This window comes from Emydura macquarii, unplaced genomic scaffold (genome assembly GCF_026122565.2).
Source record: "Emydura macquarii macquarii isolate MOO-44397 ecotype Brisbane River unplaced genomic scaffold, CSIRO-AGI_Emac_v2 contig_2699, whole genome shotgun sequence".
Lineage (NCBI taxonomy): Eukaryota > Metazoa > Chordata > Testudines > Chelidae > Emydura > Emydura macquarii.
Genome location: NW_027132836.1, coordinates 1,268,481 through 1,289,387, shown reverse-complemented (window position 1 = coordinate 1,289,387; position 20,907 = coordinate 1,268,481). Strand labels below are relative to the sequence as shown.

Genomic DNA, 20,907 nt, shown 5'->3' with positions numbered 1-20,907 from the left:
AGTCGCTCTCTCTGGCCTGGTCTGGTCAGGACACTTCTCAGGGCCATGAGGAAGCAGCCCCGAGGTTCCAGGAGATTGTGGGCTTGGCTGCTACACAATTTTTCTCCCCAAAGTCTTCAACAACCCACTGAGAGAGTGGTTGGCGGAATAACCTCTCCCCTTATCGTTTTGTCCACCAATTAGATCTAGTTTCTGACACACCAAATTTTGATTCACTGATTCCTAGTTCCAAACTTTTCTTATTGACCAGGCATGATCTCAACACGGTTTCTGCGTTCTGTCAGCAGGCCTTTTTGTTTAGACAATTCAGCTAGTCTCCTTTTCCAGTCAACATTTGTTGTTAGTGATTATTGTGACATCTTATGAACTTCTTTGTACAGCTGAACTCACAATTTGGGTACATTTGTAGGCACAGTCATTGCAACAGGGACTTCTGTGTGGCCCTAGGAATCTCAATTGTGTGTCTTCCTCCCCCATCTATGGAGTGGGGGAAATCCTGACCCAGGCCAGGGTTGTAACCATTAGACCATCCTCCACCCCCGATGACTCAGATCACTAATTGTCTGACAGTCCAAGGGCCGTCAAATTGAAGAGTGAGGATCCCAGTGTTGCCCAGGAATCTGTCCCCCTCACAGCCTTCTGTGTAATGCAGGAGACAGCCAAGTCCTGAGGCTGGACAGACAGTCACTGTTCAGTTTGAGCCCCTCGGAGTTTAGCTGTTACTACAGGTGACCCATAGACCAACACATTGTAATAACAGCTGCCTGTTAGTAGAAAGGAGGGGGCTGAAGCCAGACCATTGTGATCCTGGATCTTGACACACTCCCAAAAAAAATCAGGACTGTTGCACTCAAGGCGGAAGGGGCTTGTGGTTCAATTCCAGTTCTGGATAAATTGTGTTTGCTACTTTAAAGGATGAGTCACACCAAGACCAGTGGGGGGTTGGTTCAGGGCTTTGATCTGTGTGGGGGGGGGGGAGGAGAGGAAGGGAGGGAGGAGGAACTGTTCCCATTGGCTTGGTCACTGAGCCAAGCGTATTGTGCAGGGCCAGAGTTCCCCATGAAACGCCCAGCTCGGGTGCTGTGTCACACCAGCCAATTCTCTCTCACCACCCCTTGGGCTTCAGTCTCTTTATTTATGGGCTCTCTCTCTCTTGCTGGCTTTCAGGACGACATGACTGACTCCCTGCGGGACTACACCAACCTGCCCGAAGCAGCGCCCTTGCTCACCATCCTGGACATGTCGGCCAGAGCCAAGTACGTGATGGACGTCGAGGAAATCACGCCTGAGATTGTGGAAGCTTTTGTGAGCAACTTTCTAGCAGACAAGCTAAAACCTGAACCCATCTGAGGGGCTTCCAGCACCGACAGACGTTATTTAAAACTAGGCCTCGTCCTCCGCTAGCAGATTGCTCGGCTCGGCGTGTTCTCTCGCACGGCCCAGTACCCAGCCTTCCTCTGGTGCCTTGTTTACGCAATGAATCCTCCTCCAAAGCAGACTCCTCGAGATGCACTTTCAGCAGGGAGTCATTGGCATTTGGAGACTTTGCTTGTGCTTCATGGTGATATATTCTCTAATAACCAGGCCAGAACTGTTACCTTATCGTTATTTTATACATGGCACTAGCTAGCAGGCAGATATTTTGCATGGTGTTCTTGCCAACTTACGCATCAGGCAGTGGACTGGGGTTCTTGGGGCTCTAATCCTCCTCCTCCTCTTCATCTTCACCTCCTCTCTTCCCTCTCCTCCCCCCCCCCCAGACAGACAGACAGACAGCCCCAATGAAGCAATAAGAGAAGGCTCCACTTTGCCACCCCCTTCTTTCCCTAGTCAGCAACAGTGACCCCACAGTGCCCAGTCCAAGTGTGACGGCTGAAAAACCCAGTGTGGATTGGTCATGATGCAGCAAAGGTCTTCCTCATAGTTCAAGAACTCCTGTTTCTAGGTTGTATTTACCCTCCCCACCAAACCCAACACAGCCTTAGTTAAGTATCGGTCGTATGCATGTATGGGAAATCCCCTGTACCTGCATCTACCCCCCCGCCCGAGCGAAGAGGAGAAACAGTGCAGGACTTCCATGATCCTCGTCTCTTCCGCTGTTCTCTCTGACATCTTCTCGTTCTCTCTCTTGCTCTTTTCTTCCCTCCCTCTCTCTGGTATGAAACGTCGACCCCCCCCTTACATTCGTTGATTGAGATGTTCTTTGTAGCCGTTTCCCTAACTCAACCTTGATGGTGCTGTTCTAAACACAGCCCAAGCAGCACAGCCAAGCCCCCAGGAAACTGACCTTGTAAAAACTGTACATGGTGATTGGAACTTTGTAATAAAATGGTTACAGTAACCTGGTTCCTGGAGGTGCAGATTCCCTCAGCCCCTCTCACAACAAAGCCACCGTTACGGCTGGGATGCGGGTTTGAAAATGGGCCCGGCTATCTGCAGTGGGCAGGCGGGGGGTACTGAGGGAGAAGTGTGTCTGGTGGAGACCTGCAGGCCTTGCTCCTGGGTGCAGATCTACTGACCCGCATGAGAAAAGGTTTTCGGTTTTGGGCCCTCAGCGTGGCCTTTCTGTGCCCACGGGGCTTCTGTACCAGTCTGTGGCTGGAACCAGCCAACCTTGGTAGATCTTGGCGCTGTGTCTCATGCAAAGAGTTTGCTGTTAAACTAGAACGTAGCTTCTGCATGCTGCAGGTTAGGGGTTTGCCCCATGGAGCCACCTGTTAGAAGGGGTTCAGGTCGGGCCGAGCACCTCCTGCGATGCAAGGTAGGGCCGGTACATGATGAGAACAATGCTGTGCCAGCCCCTGCTCCTTCTGCTGGCACGGGCCAGCCTCTCCACGTGGGGTCCAGACCCTAATAACAGGGGCCTTGTTAATACAGAGGAAACCTAGAATAAAGAGACCTCATTCAGCAGCACAAAGTGTCCCAGCAGCTCATCCAGCACAGAGACACCCTCCGTCTCCAGAACCACTTCTGTGCACTGTCCTTCCTGGGAGCACAGACTGTCTGTCCAGCCCAGAGCCACCTGTTGCTCAGACTCCTGCTGTGGCTCCAAACCTTCCTGATGCTCTGGCCTCTGAGAGGCAGCACTTTCCTGGCAAAGTAGACGTGTGATGAGGGAGGGAGCCGCCCAGAGCCCTATGAACTTGTCTCTGCCCTTGCCCTGACGCTAAGAAGTGAATTAAAGCGCTTTCTCCTGCCCCGGTCTGTGGTGCAGCACGGCCCCAGGCAGCCTGTGTTTTGTGGGACAGTGTTATTTCCAGGCCAACAGCCTGGAGTCTGTGACGTTCCGCGGTGGGCAGGGAAAGTTGGGTGAAGTAGAAGCAGGTTACAATAGTTTCCCTCCAGGACTGTGTGACTGCAGGCCCCAGGAGGGCCGCAGCTGCATGCCTCCGGCTATGTTCTCAGAGTCCTGGCTCTTTCCTGAGAAGGGTCACCCTGCAGGGGGTATGGGAGCAATTGATCGAAAGAAAACTGCTCCCTCACCTGAAGCCCTGGAGTGAATGAAACAATGGCCAGGTGAGCTGGGGTTTCAGCTCTTCTGCAAGCACTGCTCCGGGGGTGGCTGTCCCCTCTGCCACCTTAACACTGGCAGGGCAATGGCTCTGCAGGCTCTTGCCAGCCAAGCCTATCTTTTGGAGCTGAGGCTTCTCCTGGATTGGTTCGTTCATCCATTAGCTCCTTTCCTTGACCCAGCAGTAACAGCCGTTAGCAGAGTATCCCGGACAGCAGTGGAATCTGAGCTGTGATGGTGGGAATATGTGTAGTAACCATTCACACACACACACACACACACACCCCTTGTGTATCAGCACTGTGTGTGCGCCAAACAGCTGAGGAATGGAAGACGCTAACCAGGAAACAATGCTAGCGCTGCCATGTGCTGCCACGGCCCCTTCCATCCAGGTAAGTCCCAGTGCCTCACCAACACTAAGCCCCATGGCACCTCGGAGCAGCTGCTCCGTGTAGTTGGCCTCGTTTCACCGGGGGGAGGGGTGTTACTGAGAGGTGAAGTGACTTGCCCCAGGTCTGCAGTGAGTCGGTGGCTTTTCCAATCTACGGGGGAGAGTTGTACATTTGTGCATTGGGCAGCTCCCAACATGGTTGTGTTGAGAACAGCAAGGCCTCGCCTCTGCGCGTGTACACAAACGCAGACCCGTATCGAAGGGGTTCTTTTGAAGTTGTTAGTGGTGGCGTCCTCGTGAAACAGACGGCATTGTCCCCACTTTACAGGTGAGAGAGAGGAACAGAAAGTGGCAGAGCAGCTCGAGGCCAGCTGCCTGGACTCTCAAGCCCCTGCTTCATTTGCCAGACCGTGCTGCCTTTCATAACACATCAGTCGCTGAAAGCTGGGCCGAGAGTCCCTGAAGGCATTGACTCAGTCATGGAGCTGCGTCTGTGATCATTTCCTTTAACAAACCGACATGCATCCTTAGGGAGGGGTGTGTGGCGGAGCCGTGTGAGTTCAATAGCTGGGGGTGTGCAAGTGGTTGCTTTCCCCTTCAGCCCATTTGTCAGTGATGGCAGGATTACAGCCTCCCCTTTCGTCAATGGTACAGCAACCTACGAAGGAAGGAGCTTAGAAAACCAGACAGTTTTGTGTGAGACAGGAGTCGTATCAAGGTAGCAGGCTTCAGAGACTGTATTTTATTGAGTGATCTTTAACTAGCTAATGAATAACGTACAAAGCAGCAGCATTGGCTGTTGAGCTGTAGACAAACACTGCAGATAGTTATGCAGAAGAGGGACTGGATGGCTCGGGATTGGTTATTGGTAGCACCTATCTAGGTGTTCGTCAAGGGGCCAATGTTCATGATGCTAGGTGCTGTATAAACACCCCAACGACTCCACCCCAGGGAGAGACTGAAGGCTGTTACTCTGGTGGCTGTTCAACGGCCAGGGAGAGGAGTCTCAGTCCAGTTCAGAGGACAGGCTGCATGCTTGGCAGCATGGCACTAGCCTGCAGAAAGATGCAGGAGGCTGTTCCCATGCTGCTGGGTGTGACCGAACAGCCCCGCCACCAGAGCTCTCCACTGGGCCCTCGGGCTGCTCTGTCCATTTGGTGATCAAAGGGGATGGGGGCAATTTGTCCCCGTCTTCTCCCAGCTTGTGCATAAAGAGGATTTTTGTTTCTGCAGCAGCTAACCAGGCACCTGTCTCTAGCGCTCAACTCACTCAAATACCCCATTGTAAGTGGAATCTGCAGCAAAATACCTTAAAGTAGCTTCAAATCCACCTGGCAGGGGGAGTTAGAAATTCTGCCGTCCTGAAGTTGTGACCAAAGCTGCATGCAAAGAGGTGGCTGATGACAGACTTGTCTGCGCAGCGTAATTGCTACCTAGTGCGTGTTGTTTACACAGCCTGTGTGTCTGGGGGCTTAGGGGGAGGCATCTCTACGTGATTTGAATGAGAATCACAATAAGGCCTCAAACTAGGGCGGTGTTGGTTCATGCAGCACTGGGCGGATTCTAGACATTAGGTTAGGAGCAAAAGAACAAGCAAAAATCCCGCCTGGCCAAGGGCCGCCCAGGCTCCCAGAGCAGGACAGGAGCAAGCCTGAGTCCATGATCACTTTATGCTGTGTATGTTCGAGTGAATGTGGCAGCTGCTCAGCCAGGGCTGAGGTAAAATGCAGATGTTCGCGTCAGCCTGGCTCTTCCCCTGGCCAGGGACTGGCAGCAGGCTCAGAGAAATGAGCTGTTCTGCGCCTGCTGCACTTTCAGTCTTGGTACTGGCAATACCTTTGCACAAGGGAACCCGGCTGTGTTAAATGCTCCCTCCCACCAAGAAGGGAAAGGTGGGGCCTGGTGCTCGAGGGAGGGACCGCCTTCTTTCTCCAGGCACTTATCAAGCATCCAGTCCCCAGGATGGCTGTGCGCTAATATTGAACACTAGAGGAAAAGAAACTGGTGGGTCACTGGTAAACGATTGTATGGTCATGACAGGCTGTGTGAATTAGGTTTTTTAATCCGGACCAAGAAAGAAGGGCATCCATCGATTAGCAGCAGCTCGTAGTGTAGTGGGAGAGCTAGCGCCGGGGGTGTCCGCTACACAAAACTGTTTTAAAAGTTGCAGAAAAACAGGGCAGGGCACCACCCCGTGTTGTTCCCAAAGGGCTTCCTGGGCTCTCTCCTACCACTCCTCTGTGCCAGGATATGATGGAGCTTGGAGAACTCAGTCCCAGCTGCAGTGGCTCACCCAGGGCCAGGTTTACTGCACACGGTCTTGCCACCACGCAACCTCCTGTCCCAGGCTGAAGGGGTGGCCATGAGTGGCTGAGTTTTCTGGATTTCTCCTCTTTGCACAGCCCACAGCCTGACTGCTGGAGGAGGGAAGAACCCAAGGCATTTCGCATAGAATAGGGCTCATTTGGCTGGTCTTTCCCTTCCTCCCCGTCTCCTCTTTCTTCCCCTTCCTTCAGACTTTAAAAACTGTGCTTTCCTGGGGGCACCCGGGAACAGCTCTGCTACCCACATGGCTTCAATCGTGACACACACTGCCACCTGCTGGCAGCAGGCTTACCCTCGGACTGAAATTAGAACACAATGCCCCTCGCTCAACTCCAGCCAGGCATGTTTGATGGCGGAATTGGAAACCTGAGTCTTTACAAGGAGGGAAAACCACCCTAATTATGACACAGTGTCACCCAGAGACGCCTGTATCCCCCACAGGTACCTCCACCGTGTGTCTCTGCTCTCGGGACTAACACCCTGCTGGTGGTTCCCTGGCCTCTTGAGCAGGTTGGTGTTTACTGAAGCAGTGTTGATGTTACTAAGGAACTCCATGCACTGGAATAGCATCAGCCCAGCTTCCTGTCCACTGCACCAGCAGCTGCGTTTACCTCCCGCTTCCTTTGCCAATGCTGGACGGGACATGAAGGTCACAGTGGGAATCTTGCAGCTGACAGGGATTTCCCACAGACTAACACTGTGACAGACTTGATCCATAGAGTTTGGTGGGTGTGTTTCACTTCTTCAAATGTCAGCATCCTGCAGCCATACAATGTGCTACTGCTCTTACCTTTCCTGTTAGCCTGGCCTGCTGATGGCAGAGACAAACTCAGGGACCGCAGGTTTAGGGGCAAGTGGGGAAGGGTTTTGGAACTGATTTAAGCTGTTACTATGAACACAAACAGCTGAGAGTGCTTCATCACATTTGTCACCATGTTGCTTTGGCCCAGGATTATGTGAAAGGGGGGAAAACACCAGCTTGACGCCCTCCACTAATGGAGTAGCAATCTTAAGGGATGCAATGGAAATAGTTTGCTGGCTTGTGCTGGAAGGGACCTGGCCCAAAGCAGTGCTGCAGGCAGAGAGGAAAGCCATTACTCTGGAACTGTTTAAATAGCGCACAAGGCTTCCTGAACAAACAGGCCTGGGGGGAGAGAATTGCATTCCAAAGAGCAGCTACTGTGATTTAAACTGCCAACGGGCTCCCTGCCATAACTTCTTATCCACTTCATGTCCTCACCGGGGGGTTTACAGAGCACTAGTGACACTACATTAAAACTGATTTTACTGCCAGCTGCTGAGGCTTCAATCCAGAGGTTTTTCCCCACTGAAAAACAGAAGCCAGCAGTGTTTTTCCTTCTGTGAAAACCACACATCAAGCCCTTGTATAGTATAGCTTGCACTTCATCCCTGCTGCACGAGCTCTTTTACCTTTCCCATGCCATGGCAAAGCCAAATGAAGCTACCTCTGCCTGACAAGGGATGGGATAACCTGTGTGTCAGAGTTAGTGAGTGGTGCCCCGGTGAGACTCCCACCTGCCCTTTTCTGCAGCGGGTGGGATTCATCCACCCCAAGGGAACAGTCCCTTTACAGTAACCGTCTGTGAACTACACATGATGCACAACTCCTCCAGGAGCCTTTGCTATGTAGGCTCAGAGCCAAGAAAGAGGGTGTATTACTGATCACCAGATGGCACCAAATCCAACGCAGAGTGAGCGGGCATGTGTTTGAGGACTTAAGGCTGCTTGGCAGGGACTTCAGCTGCTCCGTCTTACAACTGTCTCTGAGATGGGCTCTTTGCTAACCACCGTATGGCATTCCTCGGGAATCAGGCAGAGCAACAGCAGGTGCTAAGACATACACCTTGATGATGGCAGCCACAGGTAAGTGTGGCCCTGGGTGCGCCAAAGTTTGGGCCCCCTGCTTCAAAGCGTCACTTGTTCCACCACTAACAGGCAGCAAGTGTGGGTGGTAGGTACTCAGCGTGGAGTGGCTGGGGTGTTGAATAGGGGCCTAGACCTCTCAGTGGGCAGGTCTGTTTTAACAGCTGTGCAACTGTAAACTGACTAGCAGTTGCTGCCAAAACTACTTTTATTGATTCCTCTGCAAGCTGCCTGCATGGGGACATACAGAAGAAGTGGCTCTTTCTGTGCAGAATTGTCACCTCCACAGTTTATCCTGAGGCAGGGAACTTCTGCCTTGTGCTTCCTTGCTTCTCCCGCAACTGCAATTGTCTCTTTCCCTCAAACAACAGGATGCTCGCAGCCATGGCTGAGTTCAAACTGTCCACGCCTGGGACCACAGGAATAATCAATCTCTTCCCCCCTGTGCTCTCTGCTAGCTGAAGTGCTTCCGTGCTCAAACCATGGATCTCCCCCCCAATCACCACTGCCACTGGAGCCTGTCCCCAGCTCTCATGGTAACACTGAGCATCAAGCTCTGAGACCCAGGCTTCATCTGCTCTCTGCTCCTCCTCCTTCTCCTCACTCTCAGAATCAAAAGCCAAGTCCTCTCTGCCTATCTGAGCCTTTAGGTTGTGAGGTCTGGAGACCCAGCCATAGCTGCTGGCCTTTCCCGACGCGTCCTCCGTCTCCTCCTGCGTTCTTGGGTCATGGTTGTCAGCCACATGGACTCGGGTGTCTCGGGGAAGGTAGTTGGAAATGGATTCCCACTCCAGATCAGCAATGATAGGCAGGCGGAAGTGAGCCCCCATGCCTGCACGAAGCACTTTGGGTTCCCAAGGATCCACACAGCCTGCAAAAGAAAACAGTGAAGGTGCAAGTGGTCGGTGGAGAGCAAAGGCTCCAACAGGAGTATGCATTCAGCACCCCCTGCCAGTGAGAAAGCACATCAAGGGAAGCTGCTTAAAAGCTCCCTGGAGCAAGTCGTCATCCGAAACAGCCGGGAGGGGTTCTATGGGCCTATGATACGGTAGCACCACACAAACTGGAAAACTAACCTCTCCCCGGCTCCCTCAGTATGCAGAGTTATTCAGGTGGTTCTGAATTTGACACTGCCTTTGTTCTAGGTCCCTGGGCTTGCTAGGTGTCGTGGGAGTATCCACAGAACATCCAACACGGTGAGCTGTTGTGTATTTCCATTCATCTCAAGGGAATTCTCATCACTTTTCCAACCAGCTGAGTTTTCATTAAACTCCCCCCAGCCCCAACCCCAGGGGTGCAGTCCTCACAGCCTCCTGCTCCCCAGAGGGAGGGGCCTACCTTTGGTGAGCAGCACTTTGCTGCAGCCTGCTCCAGCTGCAGATCTCAGTATAGTCCCCAGGTTTCCTGGATCACGGAGATTGTCACAGATAAGGGACAGGGGCAACGCACTCCTTAGCTGGACAGGGGGGTAAGTCATTTTGGCATGGTCAGGTCTGGAAAAGATTCCTGAGGAAAGAAAGGGAGAGAAGCCCATTGGCAAATGGGGCTGAATGGCTTTTCTGACACAGCACTGCTCCTGGGATGCATCTGTTTTAATCGCTTCTGATTTAATTGATACTTTCATGGTGGAACTAAAGTACTGGAGATAGGGGGAGGAGCAGTACTGCTCCAAGAAAAAGTTGGAGGAAAACACTTGGTTCTCTCCAGAAGATTGTTTTCCTAGTAAAGCATCATTTAAAAAAAACAACCCTTATGGGCATTATCAGCTCCAAGATCTTCGGTACCATTTGTCCACAGCCACAGCAGAACACCTGTATCACTGAGCACCATCAACCGTGCCACTAAGACATGTGCTTCAGGGCCGCCATCTGCGTGCCAAGCATCTTTCAAGCTTTGAGGAAGTCGATGGAAACAGTCCCCTCCTCAAGTGGAGGGGCAGTTGACAAGATGGTCTATCAAGTCAGTTTGAGTGAAAGCAGGGAAATCCTTCCTCTAGACTATTCCACTTGATACCACATCACTGGCTGACAGGAATAGGCTAGTGAAGAGACAGTCAAGTTGTATTCGTCTGCATGTTTATTTTAATAAGTGTAACTACCCTTTGTGTACTATTTCTAAAGAAAACTTACCCATCAGTCCTTGAGGAGCGATGAGGTCAGACCAGTTCTTAATGTCCTCAAACTTCACCTTAACTAGAGTGGTTTTCTTCAGCTTTTCCTCAGGCAGCTTTTTCAGGTGCCCCACCGTACTGAAGAAGAGAGTCTGCAGCACTGCTCCAGCATCCAGAGCATCCTTGATAAGTCTCTGACCCTCCAGCAGAATTTTCCCATGCCGATCGCGAAACTTCTTCGACTTGGCAATTGTCACCACTTTTCTACAGGGAAGATGATCAATTAAAACTGCTGGGATGCTAATCACTTCTTTGATCTGCTTTGAAGTTTGCCACTTGCAAGTGGGGGATGTCACTCAAAACTTTCCTGGACTGAATTTTATTCCTTCTGTCCAAAGATTGTCTGCATATATGTTTTAGAGTGGCGGTAGCTAGTACTGCTATTGGATAGGATCCATTATTCTCACCCTTATTAACCTCTACAGCAGGATCAATGAGGCACCCATTCTCAACCAGAAGAGGGTGTAGGAACCAAACTTTCTAGGGGGCCTGGGCCACACAGCAAGCCTTCTTGGAGCCTTGCATTGATCTGCTTTCCAGTACCCAACAACTCCAAATCTCTCACCAACTGACCCCAGCAGTAATACAGGTAAGGGGTGTTTGTACAGTACCATTTGACTTGCATTTTGAGGTAAGTAATTTGCTGGGCATCTCCTGAACGAACACATTAGCAACAGTAGGTGGCAGTACCCTTCTCACTATTCTAAAGTGGGAGGGGCCACCTCCAATTAAAAAAAATAAGGCGGGACATAATTCCAAAAAACTTGGGAATCCCTGAAACCAACACAGAAATGGGACTCTAATCCCACACTTACCACAGAGTAGCTTGTTAGCAAATTCTTTGCTAGTGTTTTAGCTGAAATCTTAAGTTAGGTGGGGAAATGCAAAAGCAAGAAGGTTCATGTACTGGCAGGCAATCACCGGAGTCAGAAATGTAGTGCCTCTCTCATGAGCCAACAGAAGAATTTCACATAGGCAGCATATTAAGGCTTTGCTATGCTCTAACCCTTTAGATTTCCTTGACTGTATTCATTTAAAAAGTTCTCTCCCTAACATTTCCTGGGTGCAGTCTGATGACTAACAGCTGGGGTTTTGGAAATTGTTCCCTCTACTCTCAGGATTTGCCCTGAGGTTATGAATGTTAGGGGTGGTCCCAGTTTCTCTCTCTCTTCCCACCCCTCCCCCCATTATTTCAGGTAGCATTTTTATTATAGCAGTGCCTAAGGACCAGGCCCCATTCTGCTAGGAGCTGCACAAACAGCAGAATAACCAGTCCAAACAGACACATGCAGGGTAGGAGAAAGGGTATAACATAAGCAGAATGAACAACATGAAGGCAGCAAACATCATGCTAGTCCCGTGATGGGGGGAGGGGGTAAACCCCAATGAAGAAAACTGAAGGGAAGTCGGGTGGGGGAGGGGGCAGGGGCGAAGAGAGCGAAGGGAAGGTGAACTGGTACCATGCTTTCAGGTCATGGGTCATGCCTCCATTCCAACAGGGAGTTCGCATGTTCCACCCGTGGTGGCACCGGCAATCAGTCCCTGTGCTCGGCGACGCTGCCACTAGGGGAAGGAGCCCCGGGCAGCTGGGGGCGAGCTGCCCGCCTGCCAGGGCACTGACAGCAGCCAGGGTATTCAGGGGCTGCCCACCGCACTGAGTGGAGTCCCCGGCTCGGGAGGAGGGGGGGGGGGGGGGGGCGCATGTCCTTACATAGTCTGTAGCCATGGTAACGGTGTGTGGGAATCCCGGGGCAAGCGGCCTGGGGCAGAGGGACGGCGGCCGAGAGGGGGAGTGTCCCAGGCCCTTACCCCAGTCTCCTGTCTCCAGGCTCGGCCTTCTCGTAGCGCAGCTCCTGCCCGGCCAGGCTCTGCTCCGGGGCCGGGGCCAGTTGGGGTTTCTTCCGCTCCGCGGGGTCCCGCCGGGCCGGGACCGCGGCCGCCGCTTCCTGCTCTCTGCGGGGAGGGTGCACGCGGACCGGGCTCCGCCTCAGCGCCCGCACCCCGCGCCGCCCCGTGGCCTCGGCCAGACACGCACCGGCTCCGCCCGGCTGGGCCCGGAGCAGGGGGGCGGCGAGACCCGGGCCCAGCGCCAGCGTGAGGCGCCTGAGCGCCGCCATCTTGCCCTGACCCCTGAGGTGACCCGACCGGAACCGGATATCTGGCCGAGCACGTGATCCCGAGGGCTTTCGCTGGCGGGGAAGGGGGGGGGGGGGGAAAGAGATTTTTACGTTATCTCCGGGCGCCGGAAACAGGGGTAGGAGTACGGACAGAAGCCGGAAATGGGCACCCGCCGCGCGCTGCACTTTGTGTTCAAAGTCGGGAACCGCGGCCAGAGCGTCCGCTTCTACCGCGACCTGCTGGGCATGAGGGTGAGCGGCGGGGGCGGGGCGGGGCGGGGCGGGGCGGAGCGGAGCTGGCGGGGCGGGGCTGGGACGCCCCGTGGGTCTCGGGTGGCTGCGGCCGGCCCGGCGCTGGCGGGGTCCCGCCGTTCGGCTCTAGCCCGCCCCGGGGTCGCGTTCGCTGCCTGCGGCCGGGCCGGGCCGCGATTCCTACGGGGCGCGGAGCTGCTTTGGCGCCAGGCCCGCAGCGAGGTGCCCGGCCCTGCTCGTGCGGCGGGCGGGGGCAGCCGGTGCCTTTCCCCGGGGCGGGGCCGGTGTTTCCCACCGACGGGCCCGGGGATCCCCCTGGCCCCGGTATCGGACGGGCTGAGAAACGCTGCCCTGTGGTGCAGCCCGTCGGCTGCCAGGCCGGCGATGGGCGGGGGGGATTATTCCATTAACGCCTCCACCCCTCCCCCCATCCCGCAGTGGCTGTGCGGTCACCGCCTGTGTGCCTACGGCCGGGCTCCAGGCGTGTCTACACGGCAGTGAAAGACCCCCTGCACAGCCGCGGCTGCCCCCGATGGGCTGACTCCGGCACGGCGAAGTTGCAGGGTGCATGTTTGGCTCCGGCTGGAGCCCGGCCTCTGAGGCCGTGCCGGCTGGACGTGTCTCACTCAAGGTGTGTCCACACCGCAATTCAACACCTTTGGCTCGCCTGTGCCAGCCGACTCAAGCTCAGGCTACAGGGGTGTTTAACTGCCACGTAGCTGCTCATGCCTGGGCTCTGGGACCCTCCCCCCTTACAGCGTCACGAGTAGATGCACCTGGAGTGTTTTAGCGGGCATGCTTAGGTTTATTTTCTTTTAAGGACTAAGTAGGCTTGATTTGTTGCATGTGCTCGATCTGCCAGATTCTAAGACACGAAGAATTTGAAGAAGGCTGCAAAGCTACTTGCAATGGGTACGTACTGTTACGTCTCTCTCTAATCTTTAACTAACATGACACTGATGCTGACTAACCAAGTGGGATCACATACAGACCGTGGAGCACACTTGCAAAGCGTTGCTCATTTCACTTGAAGACAATAAGAATGCTGCTCCTTGTGTTTGTGGTGCTTACACTGGAACGGAAGCATTGCTATACCAGATCAACCGTCTGCTTAGTCATGGAGGCCAAGATCTTCAAAGGGGGTTAGGTGTCTAAATACCTTTGATGATCTGGGCCACGGTTCCTGATTGAAATTATTGCTTCATGCTTCTGGGATTTTATTTTATTGCTCTATGAATGATGTTAGCGTGCCTAGTGCCTTGGAGAGGCATCTTCTCTTAAATCCAAATAAATACATTAAAGTAAAATATTCTGCTACCACCAGTGGCCTTTCATTTCTTTTCAAAATGAAGAAGCTTATAATATATTGTTTAACTGTACAATTTGCCTATATCACGAGGAGGAAATAGCTTTTTGACTCCACTTGGTGAGTAGCTTGTGCTCTAAAAAGGGAGGCTTGAGGGCACTTTTTATCCTAGATCTTGCACTGTAGTTGCCGTTCCTATGCTTGAGGAATTACAAATCAAATCATATGAAACCTATTGTTGCTTATTCTTTTGGGGATGTGCAGTTGTCTTCCTAGTCACACATTAACATAGCTAAACAAAGAGAAGGTAAAGGGGTGACTTGATTACAGTGTATAAGTACCGACATGGGAATCAAGTATTGATAACAGAATGCGCTTCATGTTATATCCTTTCTCTGCTAGTCTGATCTAGTGGCTGGAAGTTGAAGCTAGAAAATTTCAAACCGGAAATAAGGCTTACATTTTTAACAGTGGTGTAATTAACCACAGGAACCATTTACCAAGGGTTGTGGTGGATTCTCCATCACTGGCAGTTTTTAAATCAAGACTGGATGCTTTAGTAAAAGCTGTGCCCTACAAATGGTTTTGGGGATGTTTTATGGCCTGTGTTATACAGGAGGCCAGACTAGAACCTTTTGGCCTTGGAATCTATGAAATTAAGAATTATTGGAAAGTTATCATTTTCTGTCACACTTTTTGGGAATCCCTTGGTGCCAGTGCCTTCTCCTCCTGTTAGCTGGAAATTGCTTGTGTGAAACCATCTTTTTTTAAAGTTACTTTTATATGGTGTATAATTAACCAGTGGAACTTGCTGCTGCAAGACATTATCAAAGCAAACAGTTTAGTAAATTTCAAAACAAGATTAGACTTTTTTTGTAGGAGAGCTGCATCTGCTGTTACATAAGAAACTAGGTAGGAGAGGATAAATCTATACAAATCTTTTCATGATTGAGGACATGAGGTAGGTGCACCAACTGGCATTAGTAAGAATGCTCTTTCACTGATGTTGTATAAAAGTGGGTATGGTATTAGGGGTCTCTGCTCCTTCCGCTGAAGCATCTGGCACTGATTGCTGGCAGGGGTAGATTACCAGATTCGCTGGACCACCAGTTTAGTCTGGAAATGCAGTTCCTGTCCTGAGGCCCATCTTACTTGCGTTGGGGTTTTGTTTGTTTGTGATACTGACCACAAATAAATGTGTTGTCCTAGCCCGTATGATGGAAAGTGGAGTAAAACGATGGTGGGATATGGGCCCGAAGATGATCACTTTGTTGCAGAACTGACCTACAATTATGGAGTTGGAGAGTATCGACTCGCCAGTGACTTTCTGGTAAATCTCACTTGCCATCCTAACGTTCTTTTGTTCTTGTTGTGAGCTTTTTGACTAGGAGTCTGTCCTGTCTTGGATGCTCTTTCCTGATGCTATTTAATTTCCCATCCATTTTTGTTGCCTGAGGGAAGTCTTGTGGGTGCTATTTGCCAGTCTTTTATGCAAAGAAGAGGAGGGGGCCAGAATTTGGCCCTTAAACTCTCTCTCTGCGCTTCATCTTTTCTTTTTGTGTAAAAGATGTATTGAATGCAGACAGTTATACTAATTTGATAGAGGCAAGATAACTGGTCTCTCGGAGGCAGTTTAGACCTTTGTTCAGGATAGCTCCAGCTCTTACTGCTGACCACTTTTGTAACTATTGCCCCTCTCATCTTTCTCTTGGAGGAAAATTATTGAAAAGGTGGGGGCAAGGAACCAGTATCTGGGCTGTTGAGTTCTCCTTGACACCAGTACATGTTTTAGTCCTGGGTATAGAGCAGAGACTACATTGATGGTTGCTGTCTTCCTAGCAATGGATGAAGATTAGGATTCCATGTTGATACTTCACGATCTATCAGCTGACTTCAATAACACTGACCAAAAAGATGGTGTTGGTGCATCTTTGTGCTTTGTATTCTTGGTAGGGCATGACTCTTGTGTCCAGCCAGGCAGTGAGCAATGCCCGGAAGATGGGCTGGCCACTCAATGAAGTTGCACAGGGTACATTTGAAACTGAAGCTCCAGGAGGATATAAGTTCTACTTGGAAGACCAAGAACAACCAAAGCAAGGTAACACGCACAAACCCTTTTCTTTATTCATCAGAGACTGAGAGCTGGAACCACAGAAGAGGTTGCAAATCTGGCTTGGCAGAAATTTATGGGAATGTGTGCCTGCCTCATAATGTTGCTGTTTGTTTCCCATTATCATGAACAAAGAAACCTAGACTTTAAAACTACAAAATACACATCACTAATAGGAAACTATTACAATCTTGCAGATCCTGTGCTAAAAGTAACTTTGGCGGTCTCGAATCTGCAGAAGTCTGTTGGCTACTGGTCTGATCTGCTGGGAATGAAAATTTATGAGACGGATGAGGAAAAGCAAAGGGCTTTGCTAGGCTATGCAGATAACCAGGTTGGTCCTTTAGAGAAGTGACCATTCTTTGAGAATAGTATGTTGTTGTGGGGATTGGTTCATTTCATAATGACCAAACCTTAAACTAACTAAATAAAGCAATCTTACTGAGAGCAGCTGTTTCTCTAATCTTCTAAATGCTGGCTTCATCAGTGTGCCTGCCGTTCTGCTTCCCCATACACGTAAAAAGGTGGAATTCTCAAACTGGTTAGCAGTTGGGCTCTTTTAATCTAAATAATTTAACTATAGGCATAATAGTGCCCTTGCTTCATTTCATATTTAGGGCTTTCTTTAAATCAAGTGAATAGCCATATCAAAATGAGAACCCCAGCTGCAACTGCTCAGGAAAAAGGCACCCAGGTTCAAATAACATGACATATGGTAAATTTGAGTGAAAAGGGAAATCGGGGATCTGAGCTGCTCTTTCTGCAGAGATGTTAAAATGAACATGAGATTATCAATTCAGGAATTTGCAGTCCGACTAAATTTGTCAGATATTCAGGGTGAATCATTCTGCTTTTGTTTTAATTTGTGTATCTGCTCTCAGCCTCTGTTTCTACTAAGGTGTTGGAATTACAACCCAAATGCACTAGGAAATAAGCATATCTGGTTTTGATGTGATTATCTTATCGTGTAACACTGATTAGCATGTACACAACAATGCAGTAAAAACTGTATGAATTCTTTGTCATCTTCAGATTAGTTTTCCTGTAAACTAGATTGTTTCAATCCTTCTCTTTCAGTGTAAATTGGAACTACAGGGCATTGGGGGAGCAGTGGATCATGGCACAGCTTATGGGCGGATCGCCTTCTCTTGCCCAAAGGAAGAGGTAACAATCTGATTTCCTCCTTCCTCTGGCCTTTTCCTTTATTGCCACGGCTGGCCATGTGGAGGGTGACTCCTAGGTCATCAGTTGAAGGTCTCTCACCATCTGTGTGTGAACAAGATAACATCAAATAAAAATTCTGTTTAATGTTCTCCTAGTGAGAATGTGAGTAATGGGAACAGTAAATGATCACAACCTGATATGACACATCTGACCTTCAGCTCACTCTTTGTTTTCAAGTTGCCAAGCATTGAAGCACTGATGAAAAAGGAGAAGCAGAAGATTTTAACACCGCTAGTTAGCTTGGACACTCCTGGAAAAGCAACAGTGCAAGTGGTTATCCTGGCTGATCCCGTGAGTGAAATAGTGACAGAAAAAACTTTAATTCAGTCTCCCTTCAGATAATTTCACTTTGTCTCCTGTTAAATCTGGTCTAGGATGGCCATGAGATCTGCTTTGTCGGAGATGAAGCATTTAGAGAGCTTTCCAAGATGGATCCTAATGGCAACAAGCTGTTAGATGATGTAAGTAATGTATTCTCGGAATTGTTTGTTAGTGGAGAGGTCTGAGCCTCAGGATAGAAATGCATAGACTGCTTGTATGTGTTAAAATCCCAGCATGGTCCATGTGTCCCTCCAGTCCTTCAGAGACCACTACACAGAGTTCTAAATGGGGTCTTTCAGATGTGTGCTTCATGCAGTTCTTCAAATGCTAAAGATCCCAATTTGCTGTTGAGGTTTGCCTCAGTGTCATGGAAAGAATTTTCCTTTCTTGTTCTTTTTGGTAGCCACTTGGTTGCTACCCTTCACTATTGAAGTGGTTGCAGGAAGGAAGATGCTAGTGGGACAAAGGATCCGTTACAAATCAACCTAAGTAACAATGGAAACTGGCTTGTTGGTTGTAACTATAATAAGGTCAGTGCAGTAGAACAGCTACACAAGATAATGGGCTGCTGCTACAGAAGTGCCAAGCTGTTTTAGGAAAAGTCCTGTCTAAAAACAAAGGGACATTTCAGAGCAGGAGGCACTGATCCTGTCATGCCAGGATCTTACCAAATCACTGTCTGATGCAACAGTGACAGTTGCTCACCCTACCTTTTTTTTTTTTTAACTTGCTTCTGAAACTGGCTTGTATGGTAGAATTGTTTGCTTCAGGTAATCACAGATCAGCTTGATCAGAAACATACTTTTAAAATTTGTTTTGGGAGATCAGTGTTGGTCAATAAGTCAGTCATCCAGTTGTTTGGATGGTGCTAGCCCAAATAGAATCCTGGATACATTAGCTTCTGTAAATGGCTATTGTTTCAATCGTTTTATCATTCTATAAATTGTTCACTTCTATTTGTACAGGTGATGGCAGCGGACAAAAGTGACGAGTGGTTTGCTAAGCACAAAATGCAGAAGGCTTCCGCGTAGCTGAAGAGAACTGTCTGATAAATGGTGTCTTTAGCTGCTGAACACCGGTGAAAAGTGTCCAGATTTGCAGTCATGTTGTCCCCATTCCATGAGAGAGTCTGCAACGCCCTGTGCTTTTAAAAAAATAATTGTCAAGCTCTTAGAGGCTGGATTCTCCTTTCAGAAGTCTGTGGGAGAAAAGGGGCAGTGTTTTGCTGTACAGTGATGATTAGATTGAGTGCTTGATTTCATAACATGGGGGCCATGGGCTTGTAATAATCAAACCCTCTCGAGCATTTCTCTTTCCTGTTGGACTTGAAAAAGAAGACCTTAGGTTAGCCTGGAAATTCACTGCACCTTTCTGGTATTTTAGGTAGCATATATCTACTGCAGCATGTGTACTGAGCTATCTTTCTGCAGAGATTTAGAAGTGAAGAATAACTCAATTTCAAATTCACCTTGTTGAATAACACCAGACCATGCACTAAAACAGAACGCTGGCAAGAGAGGAGGATCAGAGAAGCATTAACTAATTAGACTAAATCAAGATATTTTATTCTAATTGGCAGTTCTCTTCCAACTAATTCATCCTGACTATAAAAATTTGTGGCTCAGAGAGGGGCCAAAAAAAGCTTCTTGGAAGTGTTGAAATACTTTGCTTAACCTTTCAAAGCAAAGTATAGGTTAATGAATAAAAGAAATGTTATGTTGATGGTTAATTCCATTCATGGAAAATGTATTGGCCAACTCCAGAACTTGGAACTTATTGTCTTGAAGTGAAAGGGACAGCATTCCTGGTGGTAGAGTTGTCATGTACGCTACAGAGCATTTTAGAATTCCAGTGGCTTTAGCAATGTTGGGTCTGCTGCACGTGAAACAGAAAAGCATTGGGGGTAGTTACTGTTTGTTTGTGGGTAGGGCCTGTATTGTGCTTTTATGACATAGATTAAAGGTAGAAGTGAAATAGCTATTCTGCTATAGCTATGTAGGTCAATTTCCCTATGTAGGCAAACCCTAAAACTGACATCTAGATTTTTATTCTGAGAAAAACCTCACTGAAGCCAAATGTAGACAGATAGCTAAGTTGCTAGTAGCTGGCATGATTAAAATGTTCGAGCGCAGTTTCCAAATGAATATTAAACACATCACTGCAGAACTAATGAGAACACTACTGAGCTTGGTATAGATACCTAAATCAACAAAGTAAGATACATGTAACAAGCTTCTTCGCTTTCAAACCATCCAGACACAAAGGTGTGACACAGACCTTAAAATACTGGGCAAAATCAATGGATGAAATTGGAATTTTTTTCCTTGGACATATTGACCAATTTTCAGTATGTTTTCTGTAAGAATGCTGCAGTGACTGATTTGGGAAGAACCACTATAGAGTAGAGTTTAAAACGTGTGACTGCATTGATACAGCTAAGAAGTACGCTCAAGTACCCTGTTCAAAGATTTTGTTTTGTCTCTGTACTGCCATTGTAACTGTTCTTGCATTTCCCCCCTTACCATAAAATCCAGGCTCCATCTCAAGCCATCCTTGAGGTTAGAGAGAATGAGGAAAGCTGAGGCATCCTTGAAAGGCTTTATTGGACTAGGTCTCCTATGGCTTCCATGCAGGTTAAGCTGCTTTATATCGATCTGCTAACCACATTACACAGACACTTGACATTCCAAGTGGGAGTTACCTGTTTGGCTGGGGTTATGTAGCAAAGTAGAACTGGTCAGGATTTATTATTTAGGTCAGGGGAAGAGTAAACTGACAAATGTGCTGCTATCTTGAAATTAGCTTTAAGTTACTTGTGTTAATTTCACAAGTTGAGTTTTCCTTTGGGAGAATTGACTTGAATGTCTGCTGCTGTTTCTGGAACTGTAATGTCAGAATCTGCTGAATAAACACCTGTTGCATGTGCTTCCTGGTTTTAATAATTCTCTGGGAGCAGTTACATTAGCCTCTTGTGTTACAAGAACAAGTGAACAAAAATCCACTAGTAAGCAAATGTAACCCAGCTACTTTCATCCACTTCCTTAACATAAAGACCATTGCAGCACTGACAAACGCCTAAAAGTCACTGCATCATTCTTTACAGGCCTACAATCTACATGGGTCGAGGGATTGCTTGGAATATCTTTCAGTTAAAACATTTGTGTTGGGATTGTGATGTGAAAATGCACCATGCCCCCTAGTGCCTCCCATTCTTTGCATCGTGCTAAAGGTTAGTCTAACGTTCATCATGAAATGCGATGTGAACATATGCTATGTGCTGGGAATAACCTGCTCAA

General features: G+C 49.1%; 3 protein-coding genes across 4 annotated transcripts in view; 2 read left to right on the top strand and 1 right to left on the bottom strand.

Moving 5' to 3' along the window:
* The window catches only part of NXN (nucleoredoxin), an 85,092-nt gene extending 82,746 nt beyond the window's left edge, over positions 1-2,346 (top strand). The window contains exon 8 of the mRNA XM_067565806.1: positions 1,168-2,346. Within this exon, the coding sequence (XP_067421907.1) occupies positions 1,168-1,350 (183 nt within the window). The 3' untranslated portion in view covers positions 1,351-2,346. The remainder of the gene's footprint in view (positions 1-1,167) is intronic.
* A 3,344-nt stretch (positions 2,347-5,690) lies between these two features.
* On the bottom strand, positions 5,691-12,425 carry MRM3 (mitochondrial rRNA methyltransferase 3). Its single transcript, XM_067565801.1, has 4 exons — positions 12,091-12,425; positions 10,241-10,485; positions 9,450-9,617; positions 5,691-8,982 (listed from the first exon to the last, which is right to left on the bottom strand). Exons 1-4 carry the CDS (start codon positions 12,396-12,398, stop codon positions 8,402-8,404), a joined length of 1,302 nt encoding a protein of 433 aa, XP_067421902.1. The 5' UTR covers positions 12,399-12,425; the 3' UTR covers positions 5,691-8,401.
* A 91-nt stretch (positions 12,426-12,516) lies between these two features.
* Positions 12,517-20,536, top strand: GLOD4 (glyoxalase domain containing 4). Of its 2 annotated transcripts, none has more exons than XM_067565802.1 (9): positions 12,517-12,650; positions 13,513-13,562; positions 15,166-15,286; positions 15,910-16,054; positions 16,264-16,400; positions 17,144-17,230; positions 17,468-17,581; positions 17,665-17,751; positions 18,577-20,536. In XM_067565802.1, the coding sequence occupies exons 1-9, from the start codon at positions 12,561-12,563 to the stop codon at positions 18,640-18,642; spliced, it is 897 nt and encodes a 298-aa protein (XP_067421903.1). In that variant the 5' UTR covers positions 12,517-12,560; the 3' UTR covers positions 18,643-20,536. The 2 variants fall into 2 exon arrangements, with proteins under 2 accessions (XP_067421903.1, XP_067421904.1); XM_067565803.1 differs by having other exon boundaries at positions 12,525-12,650; positions 13,471-13,562.
* The last annotated feature ends 371 nt before the right edge of the window (positions 20,537-20,907 follow it).